The 25,821-nt window shown below is 57.3% G+C and overlaps 4 protein-coding genes across 6 annotated transcripts in view; 3 read left to right on the top strand and 1 right to left on the bottom strand.

Annotated features, from left to right (window-relative positions):
• The first annotated feature begins 6,487 nt into the window (after nt 1-6,487).
• On the top strand, nt 6,488-8,144 carry LOC102051983 (mas-related G-protein coupled receptor member H-like). The gene is made up of 2 exons (XM_014279274.3): nt 6,488-6,728; nt 7,068-8,144. The coding sequence occupies exon 2, from the start codon at nt 7,106-7,108 to the stop codon at nt 8,048-8,050; it is 945 nt and encodes a 314-aa protein (XP_014134749.3). The 5' UTR covers nt 6,488-6,728; nt 7,068-7,105; the 3' UTR covers nt 8,051-8,144.
• A 1,680-nt stretch (nt 8,145-9,824) lies between these two features.
• Nucleotides 9,825-11,437, bottom strand: LOC102052149 (mas-related G-protein coupled receptor member H-like). The gene has a single exon (XM_005438341.3). The coding sequence runs from the start codon at nt 11,429-11,431 to the stop codon at nt 10,514-10,516; it is 918 nt and encodes a 305-aa protein (XP_005438398.2). The 5' UTR covers nt 11,432-11,437; the 3' UTR covers nt 9,825-10,513.
• Nucleotides 11,438-11,726: 289 nt separating this feature from the next.
• RHOD (ras homolog family member D) lies at nt 11,727-16,859 on the top strand. The gene is made up of 5 exons (XM_005438297.3): nt 11,727-14,185; nt 14,800-14,887; nt 15,203-15,312; nt 15,444-15,578; nt 15,667-16,859. Exons 1-5 carry the CDS (start codon nt 14,057-14,059, stop codon nt 15,832-15,834), a joined length of 630 nt encoding a protein of 209 aa, XP_005438354.3. The 5' UTR covers nt 11,727-14,056; the 3' UTR covers nt 15,835-16,859.
• Nucleotides 16,860-17,111: 252 nt separating this feature from the next.
• KDM2A (lysine demethylase 2A) overlaps nt 17,112-25,821 on the top strand; it is a 50,480-nt gene continuing 41,770 nt past the window's right edge. For 2 of the 3 annotated variants that reach the window (XM_055722118.1, XM_055722117.1), the window contains exons 1-3: nt 17,112-17,214; nt 17,626-17,653; nt 19,034-19,138. In XM_055722118.1, coding sequence (XP_055578093.1) covers nt 17,195-17,214; nt 17,626-17,653; nt 19,034-19,138 — 153 coding nt within the window. In that variant the 5' untranslated portion in view covers nt 17,112-17,194. Of the gene's footprint in view, nt 17,215-17,625; nt 17,654-18,943; nt 19,139-25,821 lie in introns of those variants that run through there. The other variant, XM_055722116.1, reaches the window with a different exon arrangement.

Genomic DNA, 25,821 nt, shown 5'->3' with positions numbered 1-25,821 from the left:
GGCTGGGAGAGCATCCCATCCAGCCCCCGGCTGTAGTCCTGCCTGCACCTCCATCCTGACTCCTGCCTGGCTGCAGGCAGCGTGGGGGGCGGGGGGTGCGGCGTGCTGGTGGGGTACTCTGCTCGCCCTATGGCTTTGGTCAAGCAGAAGGTGAAATACTCCTGACGTTAGTTACCAGTCCTGATTTGGTATGAAACCTGGGCTCCTCCACATTCCTTAATAAATAATGTTTATTTAAATGATAATTAAACTGGACCGAAGGAGAGCTTTGATGCCATCAGCAGCCCCAGCCCTTCAGCATCTCCCGAGCATCCCCAGCTGCTCCAGCCCCCAGCTGGTTTTGAGAGCAACTTCACCTTCCCCAGGGGTGGTGGGCTCCTGGCACTGCATCACACTTCTTTTTATATTTAAAGGATGGTTTCAACAGAAAATGAGCTTAAAGGAGGGAGTAATAAAGCTCATAAGCAGGATGGTGAGAGCGGAGCCAAGCGTAAGGTGGAGGCTGCTGTGGGGATGATTCCTCCCGACAGCTCTTCCCTAGCCAGTGGAGAAGTGCAGCCAGCAGCTATTTAGCTATGTTTCCCAACTGTCTGTAAATATTGTTAAATATTTGTTAATGTTAAATTATGCTACTGTGGTAAGTAAATAATAGTGAATAATAACTACTACTAATAGTAGCTAGTAAATCATAAACTGCAGATGGCAAATAATAAACTGTGAATGGTAGATAATAAACACTAAATAGTAAATTAGTGAATAAATAGTAAATAAATTATAGACAATAAATAACTATTCATAAATAACAAATATTGTAAATACTATAAAATTATAAATAAAACAAAAATATAAATAACATAAATAGCAAATAACAAATACAAATAATAGATACATTAAGCTATAAATAAATAATAACAAATAATAGTTGTTCTTATTATTAACATGATAAATAATGCTGACAGCTGCTGCCTGGGGAAGAAGACGCGTGCCAGAGGCTGGGGAATGCAGGGTTCCTGGTGGCAGCCCCTGACCCAGGGGTCCTGGTGCACCCAAGGACAACCAGTGCAGTGACAGTGATGATTATGGGACTGAGTGCCCGTTTCTTGATTTCACCTTGTGGCAGCCACTTAGGCATCAAAATCTCTGATTCCTCCTCAGGCTGGCTGTGAATAACTCCCACTGATATGGCAGCAGCCGTGCTGGGGACAAGGGTAACAAGTTCCTTGTCAATGTCCCTAAGTGGAGGTTTTGACACCATTTTAAGTGTTTAAGTTTCTTCTCTCTATGGTAAAAATAGGGAGAAGAGGGCAATATTAAGAAACAAATTCACAGTCTGTGAGTTGGCCATGAATCCTGGAGTTCTTCCCGCTCCGAAGTCACGGAGTGCTCAGCAATACCCACAGCAGCAGACCCGTGAGTGAGCTCTTCTCACAGACACTTGGGACATCACAGGGAACCGGTGCATTTCTGTAGGGCTGGGTTTCACCAGACAGCACGAGCTATTGCCTCACAGCATCTTCTGCGCGGCACTTTTTCCTTCCTAGCACCACCATGGAAAAGACTTGATCAACTTCTCCTTGGAAGGTTCCCTGATTTGCTTTGTATCCCCTTCTAGATCACTATGATCCCAGGAAAAAAAAAAAAAAAACCAAAACAACAAAACAACAAACAAACCACAAAACAGAAAGCAGAGCTGGAAACGGTCTTTTACCATCTCTGCCATATGCAGGGCCAGCTGGACGTAATGCCAAACCACAGAAACATATGTGTGAACTGAAGTTAATTAATCGGCATTCTTCTGCCTGCAGCTCACACTGCGCTGCTGGGGACGGCTCGGGTGGAGAACTTCCCGGCAGAAACATCTTCTTACAACCTACCCAGCAAGCAAAGAGAACCCATACAATTATAAGAAATTAGAAGAAAATTCTAAGCAATTCTAACAGGGTAGTAACAAAAACTATGATCGATAACAAAGGGCAAGCCTTTCACCCTGGATTGTTTAAATAGCCTAGGAAAAATTCGAGTATCTTAGTGCTGAGCTTCCAAGTGTCCCAGTGAATAAGGGCACTGCCAAAGCCGGCCATAATTACTGCTGCCACCTCCAGCTCTCCAGCTCCTTTGCCCCAGATGTCCTTCCGACCACAAGTCCTTTGGGACGGCTTGCTGCAAATTCCCCGTTGGCACACTCCCAGCAGCTGCTTTGGCTGTGGAGGAGCAGACAGGGTGTCCCAGTGCAGCATCCTCTGGGAAGCCCCTGCTCGCTGAGGAAATGTATTAGGCTGGCTGGGAATAGTCACGCACTGCAGGACCATGGGCAATATACCCTGCCAGCTCAGAACTAATGCTGCTGCCAGGCTTCTCCTTCATCCCCTGCAAGAATCAACCCAAAGGTAGTAGCTTTTTCATGCCAAAGCAATGTTAGGATTAGCTAAAAGTGCCCTGCCCCGGTAACAGGCTGGGCTAAATGCAATGCAGTTGCACTGCAGCTCCATCTCCCTCTTGCTCCCAAAGCTTCTGCTCAATCAGATTTCTGTGGGCCAGAGGGAAAGCATGCCCCAGAACTTTCTTAATCTATCTCCAGCCAGTGCAAAACGGCACAGGTCTGCAGAGCGGTACCTCCCGACTTCTGCAGCTGCAAGGTGTGCTTCACCATCCATCCTCCTCCTCTCAGGCAGGCTGAGCCCCCAGGCACCGGATCTGTGCCCAGCTCTGGGTGAGACCCATTGCAGCATCCCTACCCGTGAATGGCATGGCAGCATGCCTATGGCTCTCACTTCCCAGGTGTTTTTTCTCACTGAAACTTGTCCAAGCACGGATCTGCTTTATTTTGGCTTTCCCCAGGGTACAAACCTTGCAGAGGTGACCATGTGAACCCTCTGCCCTGAGGAGCCCACGGCACTGGGCAGCAATCTGTGGAAGCAGCTGGGGAGATGTGAGCTGTGTCAGCACCCAGGGGCTGAGCAAACCGTGGTGTGTGCTCCTGAAGTCCATTTGCAGAGATGTAGCACAAATCAATTTTACCAAAAGGCTGAAAACTTTTCTGCATGACTGAGGGGTGATGCTGTGTGCTTAAGGTCTGTTTTCTTAGAATAAAAATAGACATCTGGAGAAAAACTCTACATGAGCTGCAAAATTTACCAGTGTTAATGAGCCATCTCAACCCCTGCAAGCACCCATGTCTGCACTTGTAGGAGAGAAGGTGCCTACTGATATGAGAGCGATAAGGAGGCTCCTGTGTGACGCCTCCCCTGAGATTTTTTTACTAATAATACTTTGTAGTATGACACAGTCTTGATTGGAAAGAAACGGCACAGATCCTTAACTGTTTGCAGCAGGAAAAAAGAAAAATCCGAATCCACTAAGCAGGAGAGAAAAGAGCCATTCCCTCAAGCTCAGAGGTTGTAACGCTGGCAATTAAGTGGCTTGAATTGCACAAAATTAGAGGCTTTGTTCTTTTGTGTAAAGGATTGTTCCCTGAGGTGTAAGACCATGTTAAAGACAGTCACAGGTTATGATATTCAGATTTAATTTTGCTGTCTTTTGTAAACTCTGCAAAAGGCTAGCTGCAGTATGTGCCTTTCTCCACTTCTTCACATCTTCATGACAAGAAGTTGATGACAAGGAGAATTCCCCTTTCTGACACTAAGTGGCCATGAGGATGGTGCAGAGCCCAGTGACCTCTTGCCAAAGCTGTCCTGTCCTCAGATGAATCACCCTTCCCACCACCAGAGTGGGGCTGATAGTGCCCTTTCTGTGGAGGAGATTAAAATCTGTTTCTTTTTCCCAATAACAAAAGAAAAACACCACCCCCCCTCCCCCCCCCAAAAAAAAAAAAAAAGAAGAGGTAAGGGGTGATACACAGCAGCGCTGCCATGCAGGGCTCCTCTGCCTGTGACCTGGCTTTCACTTTTTGAAGTTAATTTAGCAAAATCCTTTATTGTAAAAAAAAAACCTCTACAGAGAATCCCAACACACTGAAGATTCAGGTTAACCAGATGTCTTCTTCATATGCACTTTATCAGGTAAACTAAGAGACTCAGCAAAAACCAAAAGGCAGAAAACAGATTCCTATCACCCCCGGAATAATGTCTCCATCTGCTTGACAAAACCTGGGAAAAAAAAGGCCAGTTCTTTATGAACTCCATGTACCAATTTTGAAAGACAGTGATGCTTTCAGCTGCCCTCCCCATGTGTGGCAGGGAATTCCCAGTCTCTGGCCAGTTGCAATGTATTTATCTGTATTTCCCAGCTGAGTGGCTGGAGGGAGATGGATGGAAGCATGGCTGAGCTGGAAGTGGGGTTGAGGTCAGCTCGTTTGCAGCCAGCCAGCCCAGGTAATTAGTGGCCAGGGAATAGAGGGCTTCCTCCCCGCTCCTGCAGGTCGGTGTTGTGAAGCACTCCAGTGCAACTCACAGTGACTCAGAATGCTATATTTAGCCTTAAAACCAAAGCAAACAAACAGACAAAAAAAACCCCAAAAGAGCCTTGAAGTCAGCACACAACAATCTCTTTGGGAGAGCTAAGGAATGGGCTGTATGTGCAGACAAGCAGTTGGGAAGACAGCTGGAGCGGTTCCCTTCTGGATGCCTGGGATACCTGAGGAATGAGTGGGAGGTTTCATTCAGAAATCCCCTGGGCACTGCAGAGGCACACATGTATGTGCCTGCTCCCAGGCTCCCAGGCTGTCCCACTCCATCCCACCCAAAGCCCAGGAATGCCGCAGTAAAGATGCTCTTTCCCTTCTGACTCTGCAAACCGGCTAACGTCTGACTCTGCAAACAGGCAAAGCTCTGTCAAAGGCTAACGGGGGTGGCTGTGGAGGCCCTGCTGGTTTTGCCTGCCTTGAAGCTGGGAAGCAGCTGCTGAATTTAGCCAGGGGGTGCAGAAGGGAGCGGGGAGAATCCCACAGCTCCCAACGGCATTCCCAGGGCTCACAGCTCAGCAATGGGCTCTGCCTATGCAGCTTGGTCCAGCTTCTCACACAGAACATGGGTGAAAGGGTCTGCTTCCATAACACAGCCAGCTGAAGGAAGGGCCTTTGGTATGAAGTGACTTTAATATGAAACCCTGCCCTTGCTGGAAGTGCTGAAACTAGAAATGTGAATGGGGTAAATCCAGTCTCTTTGTGAGGCAATTTTAAGCATCCGCAGTATGTTTTAGAGCAGCTGAAGGCTGCTGCGGCAAAGAACCAGGTAGTCAGCTGGAAAAGAAGCCAAAAGTACCTCCCAGCTGCAAGGGCACCATGGCATGGGAGAGGGAAGACACTCCTCAGGGCAGTGGATCCCTCCGGAGAAGTTCTTCCATAGCTGAGGCAACCATGACCCTCACTTTACAGCCCGGCGTTGTCATTTTCAACACCACAGCAAGGTTGTTAATTGGTCAGAGCATATCGGCTATAACATTAAGCCCTTTGCAGGCTGTGCAGTGGCTGCAAGGAGCTCGGTGTCCCCATGCACCTACCCAGGGGATCCCATGGCCAGACCAGGCGTGGGGGAGCAATTGCCTCCAAGACGTTCTGCTCAGACCTGAGCAGGAGCTGTGAGCCACAGGAGGGTTTAATAACACCCAGGCCAAGCTCAGGAGCCACATCCCAGAGTGTGTAGGCTACCAAAGGGGTGGGATCATCTAAAAACAACCAGAAATGCCCCCAGACTGAGGAGGAGGAGGATGTGCCCCTGGTGAAGAGCTGGGATGGCTGCAGCTCAGTCTAGCAGCCCACTGGTAGGGGGGCACAGCACCCCGAAACCTGGTCTCTAATAGCTTTCACTGCATTACTAAGGGGTATTAGCAATAATCAGTCTGGGCTATAGGTGCTAGTAGCATTGTAAGCTGGCTGAAAACATCTGTTTGTTGTGCTTCAACTGGGCTGTCAAGGCCTATATTAGACTGACAAGAAATGCGAGTTCTTGGTTCCAGTTTGAAGGTGTGCTCCCCTGGGCCCAGGGCAGGTTTCGGCGATGATCCTCCTGCTCTTCCCAGAAAGGGAGTTTCTTCTGAGAAGCACCCAGCCACCCTGCCAGCACTGCCAGCATCACCACCACTGCCAGCACAGCCAGCACTGCCAGTATCACCAGTGCTGCCAGTGCTGCCAGCACAGCCAGCATCACCAGCACCACTGGCATTACCAGCAGTACCAGCATCGTGCTCTCCTGCTGGAGGGGCAATGACCCCTGGGGATGCTGAGGTCTGGGGAGCACTGCGAGAGGCAGGGGAGAAATGAAGAGCGGGAAAAACCTGCCAGGAGAGGGAAGGCAGTCAGGGAGCATCTGTCCAGGGAGGAGTGTTCCTAATAAGGAGTAAACGAGGAGCCGTTCACAAAATTCTGCTTGCAGAGCTTTCTGCTTTCTGGCAAAAGCCACTTCCTTTGTGGCAAAACAGGGCAAGATGAATAAAAACAAGGAAGCGGAGCTCTGACATAGCCACAGATACAAAGCCATTCCCGACTCCCCTGCAACCCCGCTGCAGCGGGGGGGTGGTGGGGTAGGGGGGGGTGGGGAGCTGTGCACGCTGCCGGGGGGCACACCAGGGACAGGACACGGAGAGGAGCCAGTGGGACAAGAGCGGGGACCTCCTGGTGACCCAGGGGACTTTCTTCTTCTAGCAACGCTCCTGGGAGGATCCACGCCAGGATATGGCTCCGAAGGAAGCATGAGATGCCAAGACACCAACGCTGATCTGCCTGAGCCCAGCTGGAAAGACAGCCCTTGCCTGCTGCTTCATCTAAGCTAACAGTTAAGTGCAATGTTTTCCTTCACTTCCTTCATCCCACCTCCCTTTTCTCCAGCATCCACTCCCAGCAGCTACCTCCCTCCCACCTTCTCCTAGTGACCGGCAGCGGTCTCCCCAGGTCCTCTCCCCACTGCCCTGCGCTTGCCTTCTGCACCTCCTGGTGAACCTCCCTCTCCCTCCCATCTCATTTCCCTCTCCCACCCAACAGTCCACCACTCCCCTCCCCAGCACATCCCGCTTGCCCTCCACTGATGCCTTTCCAGCAAGGGAGCTGGCAAGGGGCCACACAGCTCAGCCCCAACTTCCCCAAGCCACTAACTCCCCGTCTGTTCTGACCGCAGCTGGGGACCACATCCCACCTCCTGCCCAGCATCCATCCATGGAGGTGAACAACATGTCCTCACCTCCCACACCACCCACGCCGACCAGCAATGGAGATGACCAGTGCAGGATAGATGTCACCGACGTGGCTGTAGACATTGTCACGCTGCTCATCTGCCTCTGTGGGCTGGTGGGGAACGGGGCTGTCCTCTGGCTCCTCGGCTTCCGCATCCGCAGGAACCCCATCACTGTCTACATCCTCAACCTGGCTGTCGCTGACTTCACCTTCCTCCTCTTCATGGTCACCTCAGGCCTCCTCTACATAATGGAGAACATCTCCTGCTCCACTGCTGTCCCCCTGGTGTACCTGAGGTCACTTTTCCTGCTCTCACTGTTCTCCTACAACATGGGCCTGTACCTCCTGACGGCCATCAGCATTGAGAGGTGCGTGTCCATCCTCTGCTCCAGCATCCGCCACCCCCAGCACTTGTCAGCTGTGGTGTGTGCCCTGCTCTGGGCCCTCTCCATCGCTGTCATTGCTGCAGTGACTTCCCTGTGCCTGTTGCACGAGCATGAGCACTGCCGGATGGCTCTCATCTCCATGTACGCCCTCAACTTCCTCATCTTTGCCCCACTCATGGTCATTTCCAGCACAATATTCTTCATTAAGGTCCTGTGTGGCTCCCAGCAGCGCCAGCCCAGGAGGCTCTACATCGTTATCTTCCTCACCGTCCTCTTCTTCCTCCTCTTTGCTCTTCCCCTCAGCATCTGGAATTTCCTGCAGCAGTTCAGCTACACTGTTGCATCCTCCCAGGTTGTTTTCCTGCTCGCCTGCATCAACAGCAGCATCAACCCCTTCATCTACTTCTTGGTGGGGAGCTGCCGGAGGCACTGCTCCTTGGTGCCCCTCCAGGTTGCCTTCCGGAGTGTCTTCGAGGAGCCAGAAGACCACACTGCCTGCAGCAATGATACTACGATGGACACTCTGGCCCCAGCCTGCTGAAGCCTCTCCACCACTCTGCTTAAGTGCCCCAGGACAGTGCCTGAGATTTTCCTTAAGTAACCACAATAATAAATGTCTGCAGTATTTTCCCCGATGTCACCTTCTCGTGGTGTCATTCTGCCCCCCACAGAAGAGCAGAGCGGAGACCACCAAAGTCGAGGTGCGGAGAGATGCTCAGCGTGTCGGAGCACGGCTTTCCTCCTCCCTACCAGCCCACCCCAGGTCCCAGGCCACTGTTCCCCCAAGGGGAATGTGTCCCAGAGGACCATGTTCCTGAAAATCCCCTGCTTTTTGGGATGAGCGTTGCTTTTGGGAAACTCATGTGCAGCGTAGGGGTAAAAGCTGTTCAGCATCCTAAACCCCTCTCCCCATCCCACATCCCAGCAGCTTCAGCACTGCCGGCAGGGGGGGAACTGCCCCCACAACCCTCCCCTCCCGCCGGTACCCTGTTCCCGGAGCTCACAGCTGCCTGATACCAATAAAGAGCATCGTGCACCGTACGGTGCCTTCGGTCCCTGTGCCAGCACTTACTGGCTTCGACTGTGTCCCGGGGGTGCGGGCTGGGGGCGGGGGGGGTGGGGTGGGGTGGGGGGAGATGCACACATGGCTCATGCTCACCACGGCAAAACCGATGCCATCTGCCCGTGGCTGGGACTATGCTGGCACACCGGTGAGGGCAGGATGGGCCCAGGGGTTCAGCCCTGTCCCCAGGCTGTGTTATTAGTATCACAGCAACGATCTCCCCAGATATATTTTTTTGAATGTTGTGAGCCAGGTGTAAAGGACTCTTCCTTCTGAAATTCTTCTCTCCCCTGGCATCGGCAGGCTGGAGCATTTCTCCTTCAGCAGGCGAGGACGATGCAGCAGCAAGGGGAGGAGGAGGCCGTGACCCCCAGCCCGGCCACCACCTCACAGGAGCAGGCTGCCACCTCTGTGGGTCACCACAGGCTCTGCAGGCCACCACTCACCTCCCTGGGGCTTTGCCGAGGTCCCAGCGGGCCACAGCGGCAGGGAGGGCTGGGGGCATGTGGGACAGTGCCGGAGCCAGCCGCGATGCGTGGACTGGATGGCTCCGGACCAAATGCCACCGTGCCGTGCCTCAGTTTCCCTCAGTGCCATGGTGGGGGCAGGATGGGTTGTGGCCCCCATTCAGGCTGCCCGGGGACACGGCGAGCTGCAGCCTCCTCCTGCACAGCCCCGCTGTCATGCTGGGGCTGCTGCTCCTCCTGCACCCCCCGGCCACCTCCTGCACCTCTGGCCACCTCCTGCACCCCACAGCCCCACCATGTCTCACACCTTCCCACCAGCCCCCCACGTCCCACAGCACCCATGCAGCTCCCTCACATCCCACACTCTCGGTGCAGGCCCCCCCCCCCCCCAATGCAGCCCATCCCAAATCCCGGAGCCCCCCAAAGTCCTGCACCCCCCATACAGCCCCCCATGTCCCACACCCTCAATGCAGCTCCCACATGTCCCCCAGCCCCCACGCAGCCCCCACATCCCGCCGCCCACCCCCCCGCAGCCCCCCCACCAGCCCCACGCCTGAGGCTCCGGTGCCTCCCTGCGGAGCTGCTCACACCCCGTGAGGCTCTGGGGGGGCTGCTTCTCGGGGACACCCCCCTGCCCCCCGCAGAGCGGCACCCCTGCGGTTTCCCCCGCCCCCCCGGCACCTCGAGCGGCGGGAGAGGAACGGGAGGCGGCGGATGGAGCCAGCGGCGTTTATTGGGGCGAGGGGAGAGGGGCTCGGCCGGGGGCTGGAGGGGGGCGGGGGGGCCTGCCGGACTCCGTCCGCCCGCGCCCCGAGCCCCCCAGAGCCGCGGGGGGCGGGGGGGCGTCGGGGCTGCCGCCCGCTTCCCTCGCTGGGGGGCAGCAGAGCCCAGCGCCGAGCCGGGAGAGGCCAGCGGCGGCCTCCGGAACGGGACGGGCTGCGGGAGGGGATGGGGATGGGATGAGGGTGGGGTGGGGATGGAGATGGAGATGGGAACGGGATGGGATGGGGATGGAGAAGGGGATGGGGGTTGGATGGGATGGGGCGGGGATGGAGATGGGAAGAAGGTGGGACGTGGGTAGGATGGGGATGGGATGGAGATGGGACAGGGGTGGGATGGAGATGGGATGGAGGTGGGAAAGGAATGGGGAGGGAGATGGGAATGGGATGGGGTGGAGGTGGGATGAAAATGGAGTGGGGATGGGATGGAGATGCGATAGGGGTGGGAATGGAATGGGATGGGATGGGTTGGGATGGGACAGGGAAGGGGTTGGATGGGATGGGGACAGGGAAGGAGTGGAGGTGGGGAGGGGGACAAGATGAGATCAGGATGGAATGGTGATGGGATAAGGGATGGGATGCATCCCAACACACAGCTGCAGGAAGGTGATCTACAGGCCTGGCCAGGAGTGAGGGTGGGCAGCTGAGGGTGAAGCCAGGGTGGGCAGCACAGCCAGCGTGACCACAGTAGCCTCTTAGCTGGAGATCACAGTGACCCCCGTGTCTTCAAAGACCCTCCGGAAGGCAACCTGGAGGGGCACCAAGGAGCAGTGCCTCCGGCAGCTCCCCACCAAGAAGTAGATGAAGGGGTTGATGCTGCTGTTGATGCAGGCGAGCAGGAAAACAACATGAGTGGATGCAACAGTGTAGTTAAACTGCTGCAGGAAATTCCAGATGCTGAGGGGAACCCCAAACATGAGCAAGAAGAGGACGGTGAGGAAGATAACGATGTAGAGCCTCCTGGGCTGGCGCTGCTGGGAGCCACACAGGACCTTAATGAACAGGATCATATTGGAAATGACCATGGGTGGGGCAAAGATGAGAAAGTTGAGGGCATACATGGAGATGAGAGCCATCCGGCAGTGCTCATGCTCGTGCAACAGGCACAGGGAAGTCACTGCAGCAATGACAGCGATGGAGAGGGCCCAGAGCAGGGCACACACCATGGCTGACAAGCGCTGGGGGCGGCGGCAGCGGTACCAGAGTGGGCAGAGGATGGACACGCACCTCTCAATGCTGATGGCCGTCAGGAGGTACAGGCCCATGTTGTAGGAGAACAGTGAGAGCAGGAAAAGTGACCTCAGGTACACCAGGGGGACAGCCGTGAAGCAGGAGATGTTCTCCATCATGTAGAGGAGGCCTGAGGTGACCATGAAGAGGAGGAAGGTGAAGTCAGCGACAGCCAGGTTGAGGATGTAGACAGTGATGGGGTTCCTGCGGATGCGGAAGCCGAGGAGCCAGAGGACAGCCCCGTTCCCCACCAGCCCACAGAGGCAGATGAGCAGCGTGACAATGTCTACAGCCACGTCGGTGACGTCTATCCTGCACTGGTCATCTCCATTGGTGTCCGGCACCAGCGATGTGGGAGGTGGGGATGTCCAGTTCACCTCCATGATGTGAGGTGGATGTGGTCCCCAGCTGTGGTCAGAGCAGATGGGGAGTTAGCAGGACCCTGAAGGATATCTTGGGGAGAGGGGTTCTGGTGATGTGGCACAGTAGGGCTGGGGACAAGGGGGTGACGGGAGGGCTGGGGAGGCGGCTGCCTCACCACTGATGAGCTGGGGGGGAGTGTGGAGGAGAGGCTGGAGGGGCTCCAGGCACCCGGAGGGAGGATGTGTGTGGGAGCCGCGAGAGGGGCTGTGGGCAGCTCCAGGGAGACGCGAGCAGCTCCCCGTGCCGGGGTCCGGCCACGACACCCTACCTTTCCTGGCAGCAGCCTGGGGCCAACCTGCCCACACGTCCAAGCAGGGCACGCTCCCCTGCTCCGGCTCTCTGTACCGCGATCTTCTCAGAGGAGAGCTGGGGTCTCTGCGTCCTTAGAAGACCTGAGCTGCCCGTCTCTCCTCCAAAGCAAGATGCTCTTTGGGGCGTTTCTGCAAGATCATGGATCAGGTGGTAAGAGCGCACTGGGCAGTTTCAGACACAGGCTGCATCACCGAGCCTCCTCTGTCAAATTTCTGTTGATCTTGCGGGAAAGGAAATGTTTTGTCTGAGAGAATACCCCAGAGGATGAATACTGCAGCAGCTACATCTTGCTGTGCAAAAATCTTGATGCTTTTAGGATTCAACTTGATATCTCATTAGACTGGTAATTACCACCTTCCTAAACATTTTATTGTGCTCCAGTCTCTTTCCTTGACCCTGCCTTGATGCTGGCATCCTTCTGAGATCGCTCATTACTGTGTGCTTTTGCCTTCCGGCCCCCCGGCATGGGAATCGCTGCTGTGTCTCTTCCATCGCTGTCGTGCATCAAGCCTGAGTGGGAATTCGGTGTCCAAGCCATCAATTCAGACTTATCCCAGGCAGTCTGGGGGCTGCAGTGACCTCCCAGACAGCCTGGTACCCACTGAGGGAGCTGGGGGCACTGGTGGCAGGAGAGCAGGAGATGAACCAGCCATAGGGTTGGGGGGAATGGCAGGGAATGGCACACATCATCCCCCCTGTCCCTCCCTGCACCCCTATACCAGAAGCACCCACTCACCCCTACCAAGGCCTTGGGGTGTCAGAGGAGGGTACTGACCAGAGCACAGGGGGTCTTGGGGACCTCCAAGCTGGGATGTGGGGGATATGGTCTTCCCTTCCTCCCCATGAGCGGTACCAGCCATTCCCCATGTCCCCTCTAGCCGCTGCTCCCCCACCCACACCCCCTATGCTGGTGGGGGAACACAGCCTGACAGTGGGCAAAGCACCCCCCTGGTGCCAGATGCCCTCTGCCTCTCCAGCAAGGGCAGAAAGCTGCTTCTTTGGCTCTTTAAGCCAGCTAATTAGCCACTAGGAGTGCTGACATCCTTGCCTGGCTCACCTGGTGCACCCGCGGCAGGGCGGGAGGAGCTGGCAGGAGGGGACACACACACATGGGGCTCTCTGAGCCCAGCCACCCCCAAGATACACCCCGTGTCCCGAATCCCTCGTGTCGGAGCATCCTCTGAGCTCCCAGAGTGGGGCTGCGGGGGTCCTCAGCCCAGGGGAGGTGGGCAAGGATCACTGTGGGCAATACAGGGTGGTCAGCGTGGGGTCCACGCACAGCACCTCCTGGAACCCCGGGAATGGCGCTGGGTCAGCATGTCCCCGAGCAAAGTGGGGTGCTGCAGCCCATCCCCACCAGCATGCTGGGGTCACCAGGAAGGGACCATGGGCCAGGGGCTGCCTGCGCCAGCCAGGTCCTGCCAGGCCAGGCGCCAGGATCAGGGCTTCCCGGCAGGGCTTGGCTCACCGTGGCACGGCTGGGCAGGGCTGGGCACCGCACGTCACCTGCTGTGACTGAAGGGGTGGCACTGGCGGGGAGGTGCAGAGCTGTGAGTCACCCCCGCCCCGTGCCTCCATCCACCCTGGACTTTGCCTCCCGCCGATGCTCAGAGCAATAAAACCCAGGTGCTGGGGGGGGACCAGGGTGTCAGGGAGGGTCTCCACCTTCAGCAGGCGTTCAGCGGTTGGGGGGCACACGCGTGTGTTTGCACACACGAGCACAGGAGTGCACAGGTGTGTGGGGGAGGGAGCGGTGGGCGCGTGAAGGGGAGCTGTGCAAGCGTGCGTGTGCGCCTGTGTGCATGAGTGCAAGAAAGTCTGCACAGAGGTGTGCAAGGAGGAGCCAGGTACGTGAGCAGGTATGTGCATGTGCAAAGGAGCTGGACATGTGGGGTGGAGTCATACGTGTGCATGTGTGTGCAACAGGCAGTGGGCAGACATGAGAGTGAACGTGGCACACGCGTGTGCCCCCTGTGTGGCAGGACCCGCCTGCAGGAGGGTCCCGGGCACACGCAGGGAGCAGCCTGTGTGCGTGCAAGGTGCCATGCGTGTGCAAGGATGCCCATGTGCGGGTGGGCACCCCGCCTGCTCCCGGTGCCCCAGCCCTGGCTATCACCACCGGCATGGCCCCAGCCACCAATGGCACCGCGGGCGGGCCTGGTGGGCGGGTGGCAGCCGCTCCCTGGGCCAGGCGGGTGCCACCCACCACCCTGTCCCCGTCCCTGTGTCCCCGCTGAGGCCAGACAGGCTCCGTGGCCCCGCCAGCCGCCCCCATGCAGCAGGAGCACGGGGGGCAGAGCCCAGGGCCCCCCGAGGCCGAGGTCAAGGCTGTCGTCGTGGGGGACGGGGGCTGTGGGAAGACGTGTCTGCTGGTGTCCTTCGCCAGGGGGGATTTTCCCAAGGTACCGGACTCCCTGTCCCCCAGGACCTCAGCCCCGAGGGGACCTGGTCACGGGGGGGGTCCTCATCCCTGAGGGGTTCCCCACGCAGTCCCGGGGAGGCTCCCGGCAGCGGTGGCACGGGCAAAGGGCAGCGGCGGCCGCGGGACAGGACAGGCATAGTGGCAGCAGGACGTAGGGCCAGGGGGCCTGGGGCAGGGGGTGGCCAGCCTGGGGCTGGCGGGGGTCCGAGGCAGCCGCCTTTCAGAGAGCAGACAGGCACCTCTGCCTTGCCAGGGGGGTCACGGGATGGGGAGCAGGGTCTGTCACACAGCCAGGGCACCTATGGGACCCGGGAGGTGCAGGGAGTGGGGGCAGCCCACAGGGATCCCAGCACCTCTGGCCTGGACCCTCAGTCCCTCCGGGTCCCCCCACCTGCCTGCGGCTCAGTGCTGCCCTGGGCGCGGTGGGTGACAAGGAGCATCCCCGGCCCACCTGCCCTGGGGGGCACCACCATCTCCTGCCCCCCGTTTCCCTCCCGTGCCCCCGTCCTGCCCACACACCCCCGCAGGGGTCCCCTGTCCCCACTGCCCGTGGGCAGACAGGACCTGCCTCACGCCCTCCCTGTCCCCTGCCAGGTCTATGTCCCCACCGTGTTCGAGAAGTACACGGCCTCCCTCCAGGTCGCAGGCAAGCCAGTGAGGATCCACCTCTGGGACACGGCAGGTGGGACAGGAGGGGACGGGGCAGGCAGTCGGGTGTCATCGTCCCCCTCCCCAGCCCATGGGTTTCGGGGTGTTCCACACCCATGGCTCATGCCCTGGAGAGGTGTCCCCATGCACTGACCGTGGGAGATGGGGGTGAACGTGCAGCTGGCATGGCAGCCACTGGTCCCTGGGCATGTCACCCTCAGCAGTGCTGCCTTGCTGTCCCCAGAGCCCCGCGGTGCCCCCAAGCTGGAGGGGCAGACGTGGTCCCAGGCTGGGGGCTCCCAGCCCAGTCAGGAACTGGTGCGTAATGGTCTGCTGCTCTGCCTGACAGGGCAGGAAGACTATGACAGGTTGCGTCCGCTGTCCTACTCGGACGCCAACGTTGTCCTCATCTGCTTTGATGTCACCAACCCCAGCAGCTATGACAACATCCTAACGAAGGTAACGCAGCCCCTGGGGAGCTGCTCCCCCCACCCTGTGCATCATCCCCATGGGAAATGGCATGGAACTGGGGCTGCTGCCCATCCCCTGTCCCCGTCCCCCGAGTGACATGCGTGTGTATGTCCCTGCAGTGGTACCCAGAGGTGAACCACTTCTGCAAGGGCACCCCGGTGCTGCTGGTGGGATGCAAGACCGACCTGCGGCAGGACCGGGCGGTGATGTGCAAGCTGCAGGAGGGGCACCTGGAGCCCATCTCCTACCAGCAGGCGAGTGACACTCCCTGATGGGTTGGGGATGCCCCCCAGCATGGAGCTGGGGGCTGTCACAAGGCTCTGACCCTGTGGCTCCCCACAGGGAGAGGCCATGGCCCGGCAGGTTCGTGCCGTGTCCTACTTGGAGTGCTCAGCCCGGTACCAGGAGAACGTCGGGGACATCTTCGTGAAGGCTTGCAGCGCTGCACTCAGTGCCGCCCGCCGGAGCCAGCGCAGGAGGCGATCCAAAAGGGGCTGTGTGCTCTGCTGAGCCCCCCACCCCTGGCACAGCCCTGGGACCCGCTGTTGTCCATCCCACCCCCACCCTGGCACCTTGGAGGACAACACCTCAGCTTCCCACTGCTGCCAGACCTCCTCTGCCACCGCCGGACCTCCACTGCTGTGGCTGCCACGCTCCCGTCCCCCCACAAACCGGCCCTGGGGGGCTGGCAGCGGTGGTCACGTTGGGGTGCCAGCAGGAGAGCACCCCCCGGGCACCAAGAAACTGTCACCGCAAGGAGCCCAGCGCCCGAGCGTCCTCCGCCAGATGGGTGCTGCGAGCAGGGAACTGACTGGGGGGCGGCCCTGTCCCACTGGCAGGCCAGTGCAGGGGGGGGCAGCACAGGGTGATGTGGGTGCGGGTCTCCCATTAAAACAGCACTCGCAGCGGCACAGCGGGACTGGAGCCCCCAGCATGGTGGCAGGGGGACAGGGCTAGCTGCGGGCCCTCAGCGGGGGGGCAGCTGCGGGGAGGGAGCCCCTCCGGCATCCTGGCTGGGGCACATACGTGTGTCTATAGCCATGTATGTGTGTGTGCTGCATGGCCATAGGTGTGTGTGTGCAAGGCTATAGGGTGTATGTGTGCTGCATGCCTGTAAGTGTGTATGTGCATGACTATAGGTGTGTGTATGTCAATAGGAGCATATGTGTGTGTGCTGTAAGACTATAGGTGTCTATGCGTCTGCTGTACAGCTATAGGTGTGTACATGCAAGGCTATAGGTGTGTATGTGTGTGCTGAGTGGCACAGGGGTGTGTGTGTATGTCTATAGGTGTGTTTGTGTGTGTACATATCTATGGGGTGTGTGTATGCGCACGTCTATAGGAGTATCTGTGTGCATGTCTATAGGTGTGTACGTGCACGTCTATCGAGGGAGTGTGCATGCCTATAGGTGTGTATGTGCGTGCGTATAGGGGGTGTGCGCGCGTGACTGGAGGGTGCCGGTGCGCGCGGGCGGCGCACACGCCCCCGTTCACACGCCCGCCCGTACCCGCCCACGCTGCCGCCGCCGGACGCCCCCCCCGCGGTCCCCTCGGCTCCCCCCCGTGCGCGTGCGCGACGGCGGGGGAGGCGTGCCCAGAAGGGGCGTGGCCGGGGAGGGGGGCGTGTCTCGGCCGCCGGCCGCGCGTGCGCGCTCGCTCCCGCTGCCGCGGGGCGGGGCCGCCGAGGTGCGTGCGCGCTCCCGCGCCGTGGCCCGCCGCCGGAGCGGGCCGGGCGAGTGGGGCGGGGGGGCGGCGCATGCGCACGGCGGACGGCGGGGGAGGTGGCGGGGGGGTCAGGGGAGGTTGCGGGCGGCGCAGGCGCAGTGCGGCGGCCGAGTCAGTGTGTATGTGAGACTCTGACGGGTTCAAAATGGCGGCGGCGGCTCCTGTGTGAGGAGGGGAACCGCGTCCCGGCCGGGGGGCGGCGGGGCGGCGGCGGCGGGGGCGGCGGCGCGGCGGGCGGCGGCGGGCGGCGAGGCTGGCGGCGGCCCGGCCCCCGGCGGCGGGGGGGCGCGGCGGGGTGCGGCGGCGGCGGGGGGAACGCGGCGCCGGGCCGGGGAGCGGGGCCCGCGGGAGCGGGCAGCGGCCCGGGGGTGGCCGGCGGGGCTGTCAGCGCCCGCTCGCCGCGGCGGGGGCGGTGGGGCGAGGCGGGGGGGGCGGGCGGCGGAGCCGGGGCGGGGGGGGGGGGGGGGGGCGCGGGGCGGTGCGGCCGGCGGGCCGGGCCCGGGCCCGGGGCGCGATCGCTGCCTGACCCGGGGGTTCCTCCTCCGTCTCTTCTGCTTCTCCCCGTCTCGGCGCTAGAAGAGGACAAAGGCGCAGGAGAGACCTGGTGAGCCGCTCGCGGGGCGCGGGGGGGCCCCGCCGCCGGCCCGCCGCCCCCGGCCGCCCCCGAAGTTTCCGCGAGTCCCCGGAGAGGGGCCGGGTCGCGGCCGCGGGTGGCGGGGCCGCCGCGCCGGCTGGGGCGGGGGGGGGAGCGGGCGGGTCTCCCCTGCCGGCGGCCCCCGGGAGGCCGGCCCGGGAAGTTGTGGGCAGGGGGCGGTGGGGCGGGCGAGCCGGGGGGCACCGGCTGACAGCTCCCCCGGGCACTGACGTTCCGAGCGCCCGGCCCGTGGCTCCCCCCGCCGCCGCTTTGTTCTGCCGGCCCGGGGCTGCTCCCTCCGGTCCCGGCGGCGGGGGTGGGGGGCTGCAGGGCGGGGGGGGCCGCGGCGGGCAGGGGGCTGGCGGCGGCTGGCCCCGCAGGGTGGCGGCGGGGGCTGCGGGCTCGGTGCGCTGCGCTCCGGCTGTTTGTGAGCGGAGTTTGGCGAGTGTAGGGGAAGCCCGGGGGGAGCGGGCGGCGGGGCCGGGGGTGCTGCTGTCAAACCCTGCTCGGAGGGTCGGGGCAGAGCGGGATGGGGCGAGCTGGCTCCGCACGGTGGTGACGGTTCTGTAACACCACACGGGTTGGCAGATCCTTTCCCCGAAGCTCTGGCGTAGGCATAAGCGTGAGGATTAAGAGCTGCGATATACCTAGGTTTTGCTCTCTTTCTGTCCCTTTAATAATAATTTAAAAAGTTTGGGTGCCACCTGGCGCCTTGGGAGGTCTGCCTAGGTTAGTGCCTGGTGTCACAAGGTGGCACAGTCTGAGGTCTGAGGGAGGTCTGAACACTTAGGTCCTCTCAGGACAGGAGTTAGTGCTCTACCTGCGACCCTGCCCCACCGCTGCACGTGGAGCGGTCCCGTACGCCTTCCCCGTTCGAGGGAGATGCTCTGTACCAGTGTCGCTTCTCCCGAGTGCCGCCGTACGGGATAGCCAGAGCATGGCAATCGTATTGTTTGGAGGACTTGGTTCTCTGATGCCAGTTGTTGTAACCGGGGGAACCAGCCTGCTCCCCGACTGCTGTTGACCATTTGACAGCAGTGTGCCCATCATGTATCCCAGCGTGGGCCAACTGAGCTGCTGCTAGCGCTGGTAGCAGCCCGGAGCAGAAGCCTTTTCCTGATCTGAGACCTGCAGCTCATGTCGTGTTACAGAACAGCTGGTAAAGTCATTTACCCTAGGTCATGCCTAAAGTTAGAAAGGGAGCGGTAAAAGTTGAGGTGGGCTCGTCCACAGTGTTCGCTTAACCCTGCATGGTGGTGTGGGATCAGCCTCAAAATGAGCAAAGAAATGAGGGACGTAGGAGCCTCATGTCTGCGTGCCCTGCTTCACTGTTTCCCTCTGGCTTCAAAGGAGGAAGAGGAGGAAGACAGCAGCCCTGGAGTGTCCTTCTCACTCTCTTCAGAAGAGTCGGAGATGGAGCCTGAGGAAGAAAGGATCCGTTACAGCCAAAGACTGGTCAGTATTGGCGCTAAATGATCGTACTGTGTTCTTGGCTCTGTTGCAGCTGAGGAAAGAAAAGGCTTTTACTGGCAACAGGTTTAAACAACCCAAAAAAGCATTGTGGTGGATCGCTGCAGCCTGCCCTGCGGTGTCAGCTCAGCTGGCAGTGGGTTAGGTGGCTTCGTGGGTCCTGGTTTTGTCACAGTTTGCTTTGTGAAGGGCGCTTGGCTACTGAACCCTGGAAGAGGGGAGGGTTGGAGGCTGAGACGGGGTAAGGTGCTTTGCGATAGATATAAGAAGGGAGCGTCGGTGTAGTTTTTGGCACAGCAGGTTTTCTCATGTGTTTGTAACAAGCAGAAATACTGTGCGTTACCATTATGTTGGCCTGGATGTGATCTGTGTGCACCGTGAAATTTGAGGAAACCACATTCAGCTTCAAGCACGAGTTTGCTTGTGCCTGCATACACATGTTTTCTCCTGCTGTTTTCTTTCGGAGGGAGCTGTTCCAAAAGTCAGGTCCTAATTGGGCATTGTCAGGAGCTCTGGCTTGTCTGATGTTTACACCGCTGTTCAGGGGACTGCACGAAGGCGATGGTCTGCAGGTTGGGCTGTAACTGTGAGCAGTTTGGGAGCAGCTGCTCTGAGAGTCTGAGATGATATTCCCAGAGATGCCGTGGAAGGAGGGGAGCTGCTGTGTCCCTACAGGTTGGTTTCCCATTGTTCGGAGGGGGTTGTAAAGCCCTGGGGAAGGGCAAGTGGCAACTCTGTGATAGCTGAAGCTGTGATGGAGCTCCTGTCTCAGTCACAGCAGCACACATACCCTCACCTTCAAGGTGCTGCCTGCAAAGGTAAATCCTTATCCTTTAATACTCTGAAATCATTTGGTGTGAGGCTGAGTGGTACTCAGCCTTAAGCTTTGCCCTCAGGAGCAAGCAACTCTGGTTGCTCTCTTGTTGCTGCAAGGTGCCTGGCCATAGAAGGGGTGTAGTAGCCAGCATGCACCGTGTAGGTGGCCTAGGGACGGAAATCCTCTAGTGAGGGTGGAAATGGTTATTCCAGCACTGGCCTCTGTGGAGAGGAGGGTACCGCATAGGCCGTGGTTTGTCCAAACTCCTGGGTTACTGAAGGTGTGTTCCTTTTCTGGTGCTACTTCGTGTCTATTGTGTGTTTATTAATTTGCAGAGAGGGTTGTCATACTAGCTGATTTGGTGACAGGCATCTAGACTTTTGTAGTCAGCCACCTTAGCCCACTTGGGGAACCTGAAGTGTCTCTGATTAGAACTGGGTTTTAATATTTTCCCTTTTTTTGAGAGGGTGCTTGCGGCGGGGAAAAAAAACCACCAACCGAACACCCAAACAAACAAACTGTAATACATCTGTAGGCCCTTCAAGACGACTTGTTTTTTCTCAAGTGCTTTGGTAGATGCTTTAATTTGGCAGTGCTGCCAAAAGCAGCAGTCCTACCTCCTCCCTCGTCCTGACGTGATTGTTCCCAGAACTGTGCGGCATGTGGGTCAAGGTGCTGGCTTGACTGGGGAGTGACCGTGTCTATAGCCAGCAGTCAGGGTGGCAGGATAGCTTCTCTTGGGGGCAATGCCGGCTTCAGGTGTTGGTTAAATACTATCTTGGCTACGCTTTGACCAGAAGTAACACGAAATGGCTGGATAAAGACGCAGCAGATGAAGGGGACTAGTGGCCAGGAACTTGCTAGTTTAAAGATGCTTGTAATCGCACAAATAGAAATCGTCAGGAAGAGTTGCTGCCCTAGGGTAGGTGGCCTGGACTCCAGCAGAATGTGCTAAGCTGGATAAATGGTTGCACGCTGATGAGCTACATGCTTAAGGGAAGACACATGGGCAGCAAGCAGAGGATGAGGCTCACCTAGACTTCTGTGGCCTAGTGTGCATGTTGTCTCTACTGGCCTGCAGCCGAGAGGAGGAGGCATGACCTCTGTGTGGTAGGTGAGGCTTAGTTCATGCCTTCTGCTTTGCTTTTCCTGGGAACTGCCACCTCGGTATACTCTCTTGCTGTGTCGGTGATGCTCCAGTGTTGAAGGACCTTTTAAAAAGATGATTTTTCTTTTTTGGGTGGTTTTTTTTTTTTGAGATGCCTGCTTTGAAATGTGAGGACCTGTTCTTTTACCTAGTGTTTCTGGCCCTTGCAGAACAAGGTATCACAGGTGGATTATCCAGGAAGGTAAAAGTGCTGGATATAACTTATCTGAATATCCTACTCCTACGTATGCCGTGGTCTCGGGAGTTGGTTTTAATCTGCCTACATTAAAAGTTCTAGCTAGGGAAACGGGTAGTTGGTAGCACAGTATGATTCTGCTGCTGTAAGCTGTGTTTCTTGTGTGCGACTGGAGATCAGCGTGGGTGTGATAGCAAAAGTATAAATATATTTTAAAAAGAAGTAAATCCAGGTGTGATAGTAGTCCTACCAGCCAAACAGCCTTGGCCAGAACAGTTCGTAGTGGTGAAGGAGCTGAATTAATTGTGTGAGCAAATAGCATGGTTTGATGGTACCAGTGGCCTGAGACGGCAAAAGAAGGTTGCTATCTGGTGTGTCAGAGTATAATTACACCAACAGCATCTTCTGACTGACTGGTTTCCATCAGGATTTAGTAGTTTCGAGCCTTTTGCATTATTTTTAGTGAGCAATACTGTTAATGTTCCTCAGGTTCAGCAAAAATCTGATCTACGTATATTTTCTGAACAAATTTGTCAGTATTGGTGAAAGATCTGGGTTTTGAGGAGAAACTCGCCTCTGCTTCAGATGTAGTTGTGCTCCTAAAGAGTTCTCTGCCAGTTCACACATCCCTGTGTGGTATAATGACACTTAGACTAGGCGGGTCACACTGCTTTAACTGCTTGCTTCCAAGTTCAGGCTCTGCCTCCATCCATCCCAGGATTATAAGGGCCTGGGTGAGTTGGGCTGGATGCAGGGGTATCATTGCGAGGGTGTCTTCATCCATCTTGGCTGTGGAATATGTGTCCTGGCAAGCTCTGGGAGGCTGGCACAGGTGGGGAAGGGGAGCCTGTGGGCGATGCTCTGTGAGCAGGGAGAGCATGCACAGCAGCGGGTTAGGGGATATCCATGTTCCTGACCCAGAGATTTGCCTGGGCCTCCCTGTACCGTGAGTAGTGGAGGATGGGACTGGTCAGCCAGCACTGCGGAGTAGTTTCCTGCTAAGTCTGCGTATATATTTTTGCTCCTCAGCTCTGTAATGAGGCAGTACTTTGGGGACTGGTTTGAGGTGCCAGCTTTATAAGCTGTAGATGCATGTTCTGCAGGCCCTTAATCGAGGAGCTGAAATGCTCTATTGTATCCTGTGCCCTGAGTGACAGTCCAGCCCTGGCACTAACAATGCGATGGTCCCTTTCTGAGACTTGGAAGTCTTCCACTGACTGTCACTGGGTGGTCGCACCCAGCCCGTGGCACATCAAGCCCTTCAGCTCCCCGTGAGGAGGCCAAGGGCACGCTGGCACTTGGAGCGGGAGCCTGGACTTCTTAAAGGCAGGAGTGGCAACAAGAGCAGCTCTGGCTATGGGCTACCAGCTCTGGAGAAAACATTCAGTCAGTCTGGTGCTGTGGTGCTTGGATACTCTGCCTGGTTCAGGCTGTCCAGGCAGTTCACAGAATACCTTGTCTGCCTTGTGCCACCTGGGCGCTCACCTGGACCCCCATGAGGTGATGTGAGACTGAGGAGAAACTGTGGCATGTATAAACTAATTTTTTTGGTAAGGTTAGATCTGTGTTAGGCCATTGAGCGCGGGGAGAGGCAGCAGGGAAGGAATCTCCTGGTCACGCTCGGGAGCTGTTCAGCAAACTGGCTGGTACATCCCTGGAATCTGCTGCCGGAGAGGATGTTTGACCCAACACTTTCTAAGGATGCAGATGGCGTGCTGGAGGTGAGGTGTGCCTGCCTCGCTGTCGCAGCACTGGGTGTGCGTGCTGCTGTGCCGAGGAGGGAGTTCTCTCTTACTCCAGCCTTCACTGCACACAGAGCCGCTTTACCAGTCCGAATCTGTGGAGCTGCTGAAGGGCTCCCTGGCAGGATGTTGGGCTGGTGTCTGCCTGCCCTTCTGCAGGGAGGTCATTGAGTATTCCTCGGTGCTAGGAGTGTGAGGAAACCTTGCCTTCTTTCTGCTCCGGGGCTAATTTTGCCAGGCCTTTACCACGAACTAAGACCAGCAAGACTCCATGAATTACGAGCTGGGGTTAGCACATCACCAGAGTGGTGCCATACACTTTCAGTGACAATGCTCAGGGTGAGGAATGAAGGGCAGCAGCGCTGGGTCACTTCAGAACAGCGTTGGAGGGAGCATAGCGGGCGAGTGCCATTACCCTAAGGACAAGTCCTGCCCATCCTGGTGGCTCTGCTGTTGTCAAGTCAGCAGTCTGCATCTCAGGGTGTGGTTCCAAGTTAGGATTGCTGGTGTGGCAGAGCTGGTTGAAGAGGTTTTCTCCCTCCTTGTGTTAGTGCCTCAGGAGCTGATGCCCCTGAGCTGGATTGCTGCTTCAGGGAATCGTGGATCATGCCCTAGATGAAATCTGGTGGGGGTGGGGGGCATCTAACTCCAGTTGTCTGTGCTGGGCCAGCGAGCTTGCTGCCCCACCAGCAAACCTGATGAGACCAGAGAGGTGGCAGGCTGAGATGTGGAAACAGGGTGGGGTAGGAATCTCTTAAACTGGCTCTGCTGCTGGAGAGGGCCTGCGGTGAAGCCGCACCCTCCCTCCGGGCGGTGGGTGCTCTGGGGGGCACGGGCACAGCTCCGGCTGAAGGTACTGTGCTGCCTGGGCCTGAAGTGACCACCCCTGGCTGGGTGCAGTGGCACCCTGGGTTTGGTTGCTGGAGATTGTTATAACACCCATGAAGGGAAATGGGCCTGTGGAAGAGGAGACCCACCTGCTGCTAAGTGCTCTGGGTGCTGGAGCATATGGGAGGTGAGGGGGGAGCCAGAGAGTGAAATGCTGTCTCTCCCATCGCTTGAGGCAGTGGGTGTCCTGCCTTAGCACTGCCCTGCCCTCTGGTCAGATCCTTACCTGAAATTTGAGAGGAGGCCTCTGCCTGTCCCTACCAGCCAAAATCTGAGGCCTCTCCTGTAAACAGCATTTAGCAAACCTGTCCTTACATGTTGGTGTCCACGCTATCCCCTGGGCGAGAGTTCACATGAGCTTTACAGTATGTGGAGTCATCGGCTGAGGGATGAAGCTTGGGGTGTGTGGAGGAAAAGGTTTCTCTTGCAGCCGTGTGTACTGCGGTGTGGAGTGGCACCAGGACACTCAGATGTGTGCTGCCCGTGCCTGGGGGATGGCAAGGCTGGCTCTGATGAGCACCCAGAGTCATAGTGGCACTAATCTTGTAGCTCCCAAGTTGTTTGTATTGGTGGTACCAAATCCTTTCTGCAGGTTGAGGTGATGTCAAAGGCAAGACATGACCCATGGAGCCAGAAAGGCCCATGCATGTTAGCATCCACGTGACACTCGTGACAAAGATCCAGCCCTTAGCCTCCCACCACCAAGGGGATAGATGGCCTCAAAGCTGAGAGAGGGAGGTCAGCAGGAGCAGGCTGTGGGCTGGCAGGATGCTGCTTGTGTCTGGGAAGACAGCAAAGAGGCGGCAGCAGCTGCCTGCCCTCCCTCTGTGGGTCACGCATCTGCCCTTGCTCTATCTTGAATGGCTCGTGCTGTCCTGACAGTGGGGCGCAAGGAGCAATGCCTTGCCATCAGGTTCAGCCTGATTTCTTGTTCTTACTCCTTGTAGTACTGCTCACTACCAGGTAGTGATCCCTTGTTGTTGCTGGTGTTTGTCATCCTGAAGTCTTGGTGTGCTTGACAGAGGCCAGTCCTGCTGGATACTGGCTTTCTTGGAGCTGCTTCCCATTGAATCAAGACTTGTATGTGTGTGCTGGGGTCAGTCTACCAGTGTAGTTCCCACAGGGGCTGAAGCAAGAGACAAGCCACCTGCTGGGGTGAGAATCTGGGTGGTTGTACATTGCCCCCCGTGTGAAATTTGGCGCTGGCAATCCTTCACCCTGTGGAGCGATGCTCCCTCCTGTTGCCTGAAAGGCCTCAGAATTTGTCTGCCATGTGCCCTGTGTGAAACTCTTTCTGGCCAAATGTCACTGGTCTGCTGGACACACCTCAATTTCCTAGTCTAGACAGGACCTGTGTAAGTAGGGTAATTAATCTCTTACTTGCCTCTGCCTCAAACTGAAGGCACTACAAATGAGTCATTCTGAATGACCCAGGTGTAATAATTGAGCTCTAAATAATTTAGGGACTGCTCAGATTTGATCTGGGTGGCTCTTTGGTGGAAGCTAGCGGCAGCTGAAGGCTGTCCTTGGAAAGCTTTAGTAATCCCTGTGAGCATTTAGATCCTGAAAGATGCAAAAGTGCTCTGGTCCTTGGGCGAATACCACTCTGAAACCAACTGGATGATGTTCTGTGTCAGCAGAGAAGTGCAGGAGGTTAACATCTCTGCTGGTTTCTTACTGTCCCAGGCCTGACTATGTCTTGAGCGTGTCCTGGAAGCTGCGGTGCTGACTGAGCAAGCAGCCATACAGTGCAGGAGCACCTGAAGTTACTTGTGAGTTGCCAAACAATATTTGCAAGTTGCATCTATGTTTCCTGTTAATAGCAGGAGTAGGTTTTCACTGGATTATCCCAGCTGGAGGTGACACTAACAAGTTAGG

The sequence above is a fragment of the Falco cherrug genome, chromosome 10 (genome assembly GCF_023634085.1).
Source record: "Falco cherrug isolate bFalChe1 chromosome 10, bFalChe1.pri, whole genome shotgun sequence".
NCBI lineage: Eukaryota > Metazoa > Chordata > Aves > Falconiformes > Falconidae > Falco > Falco cherrug.
This window is presented reverse-complemented; position numbering and strand designations above follow the sequence as displayed.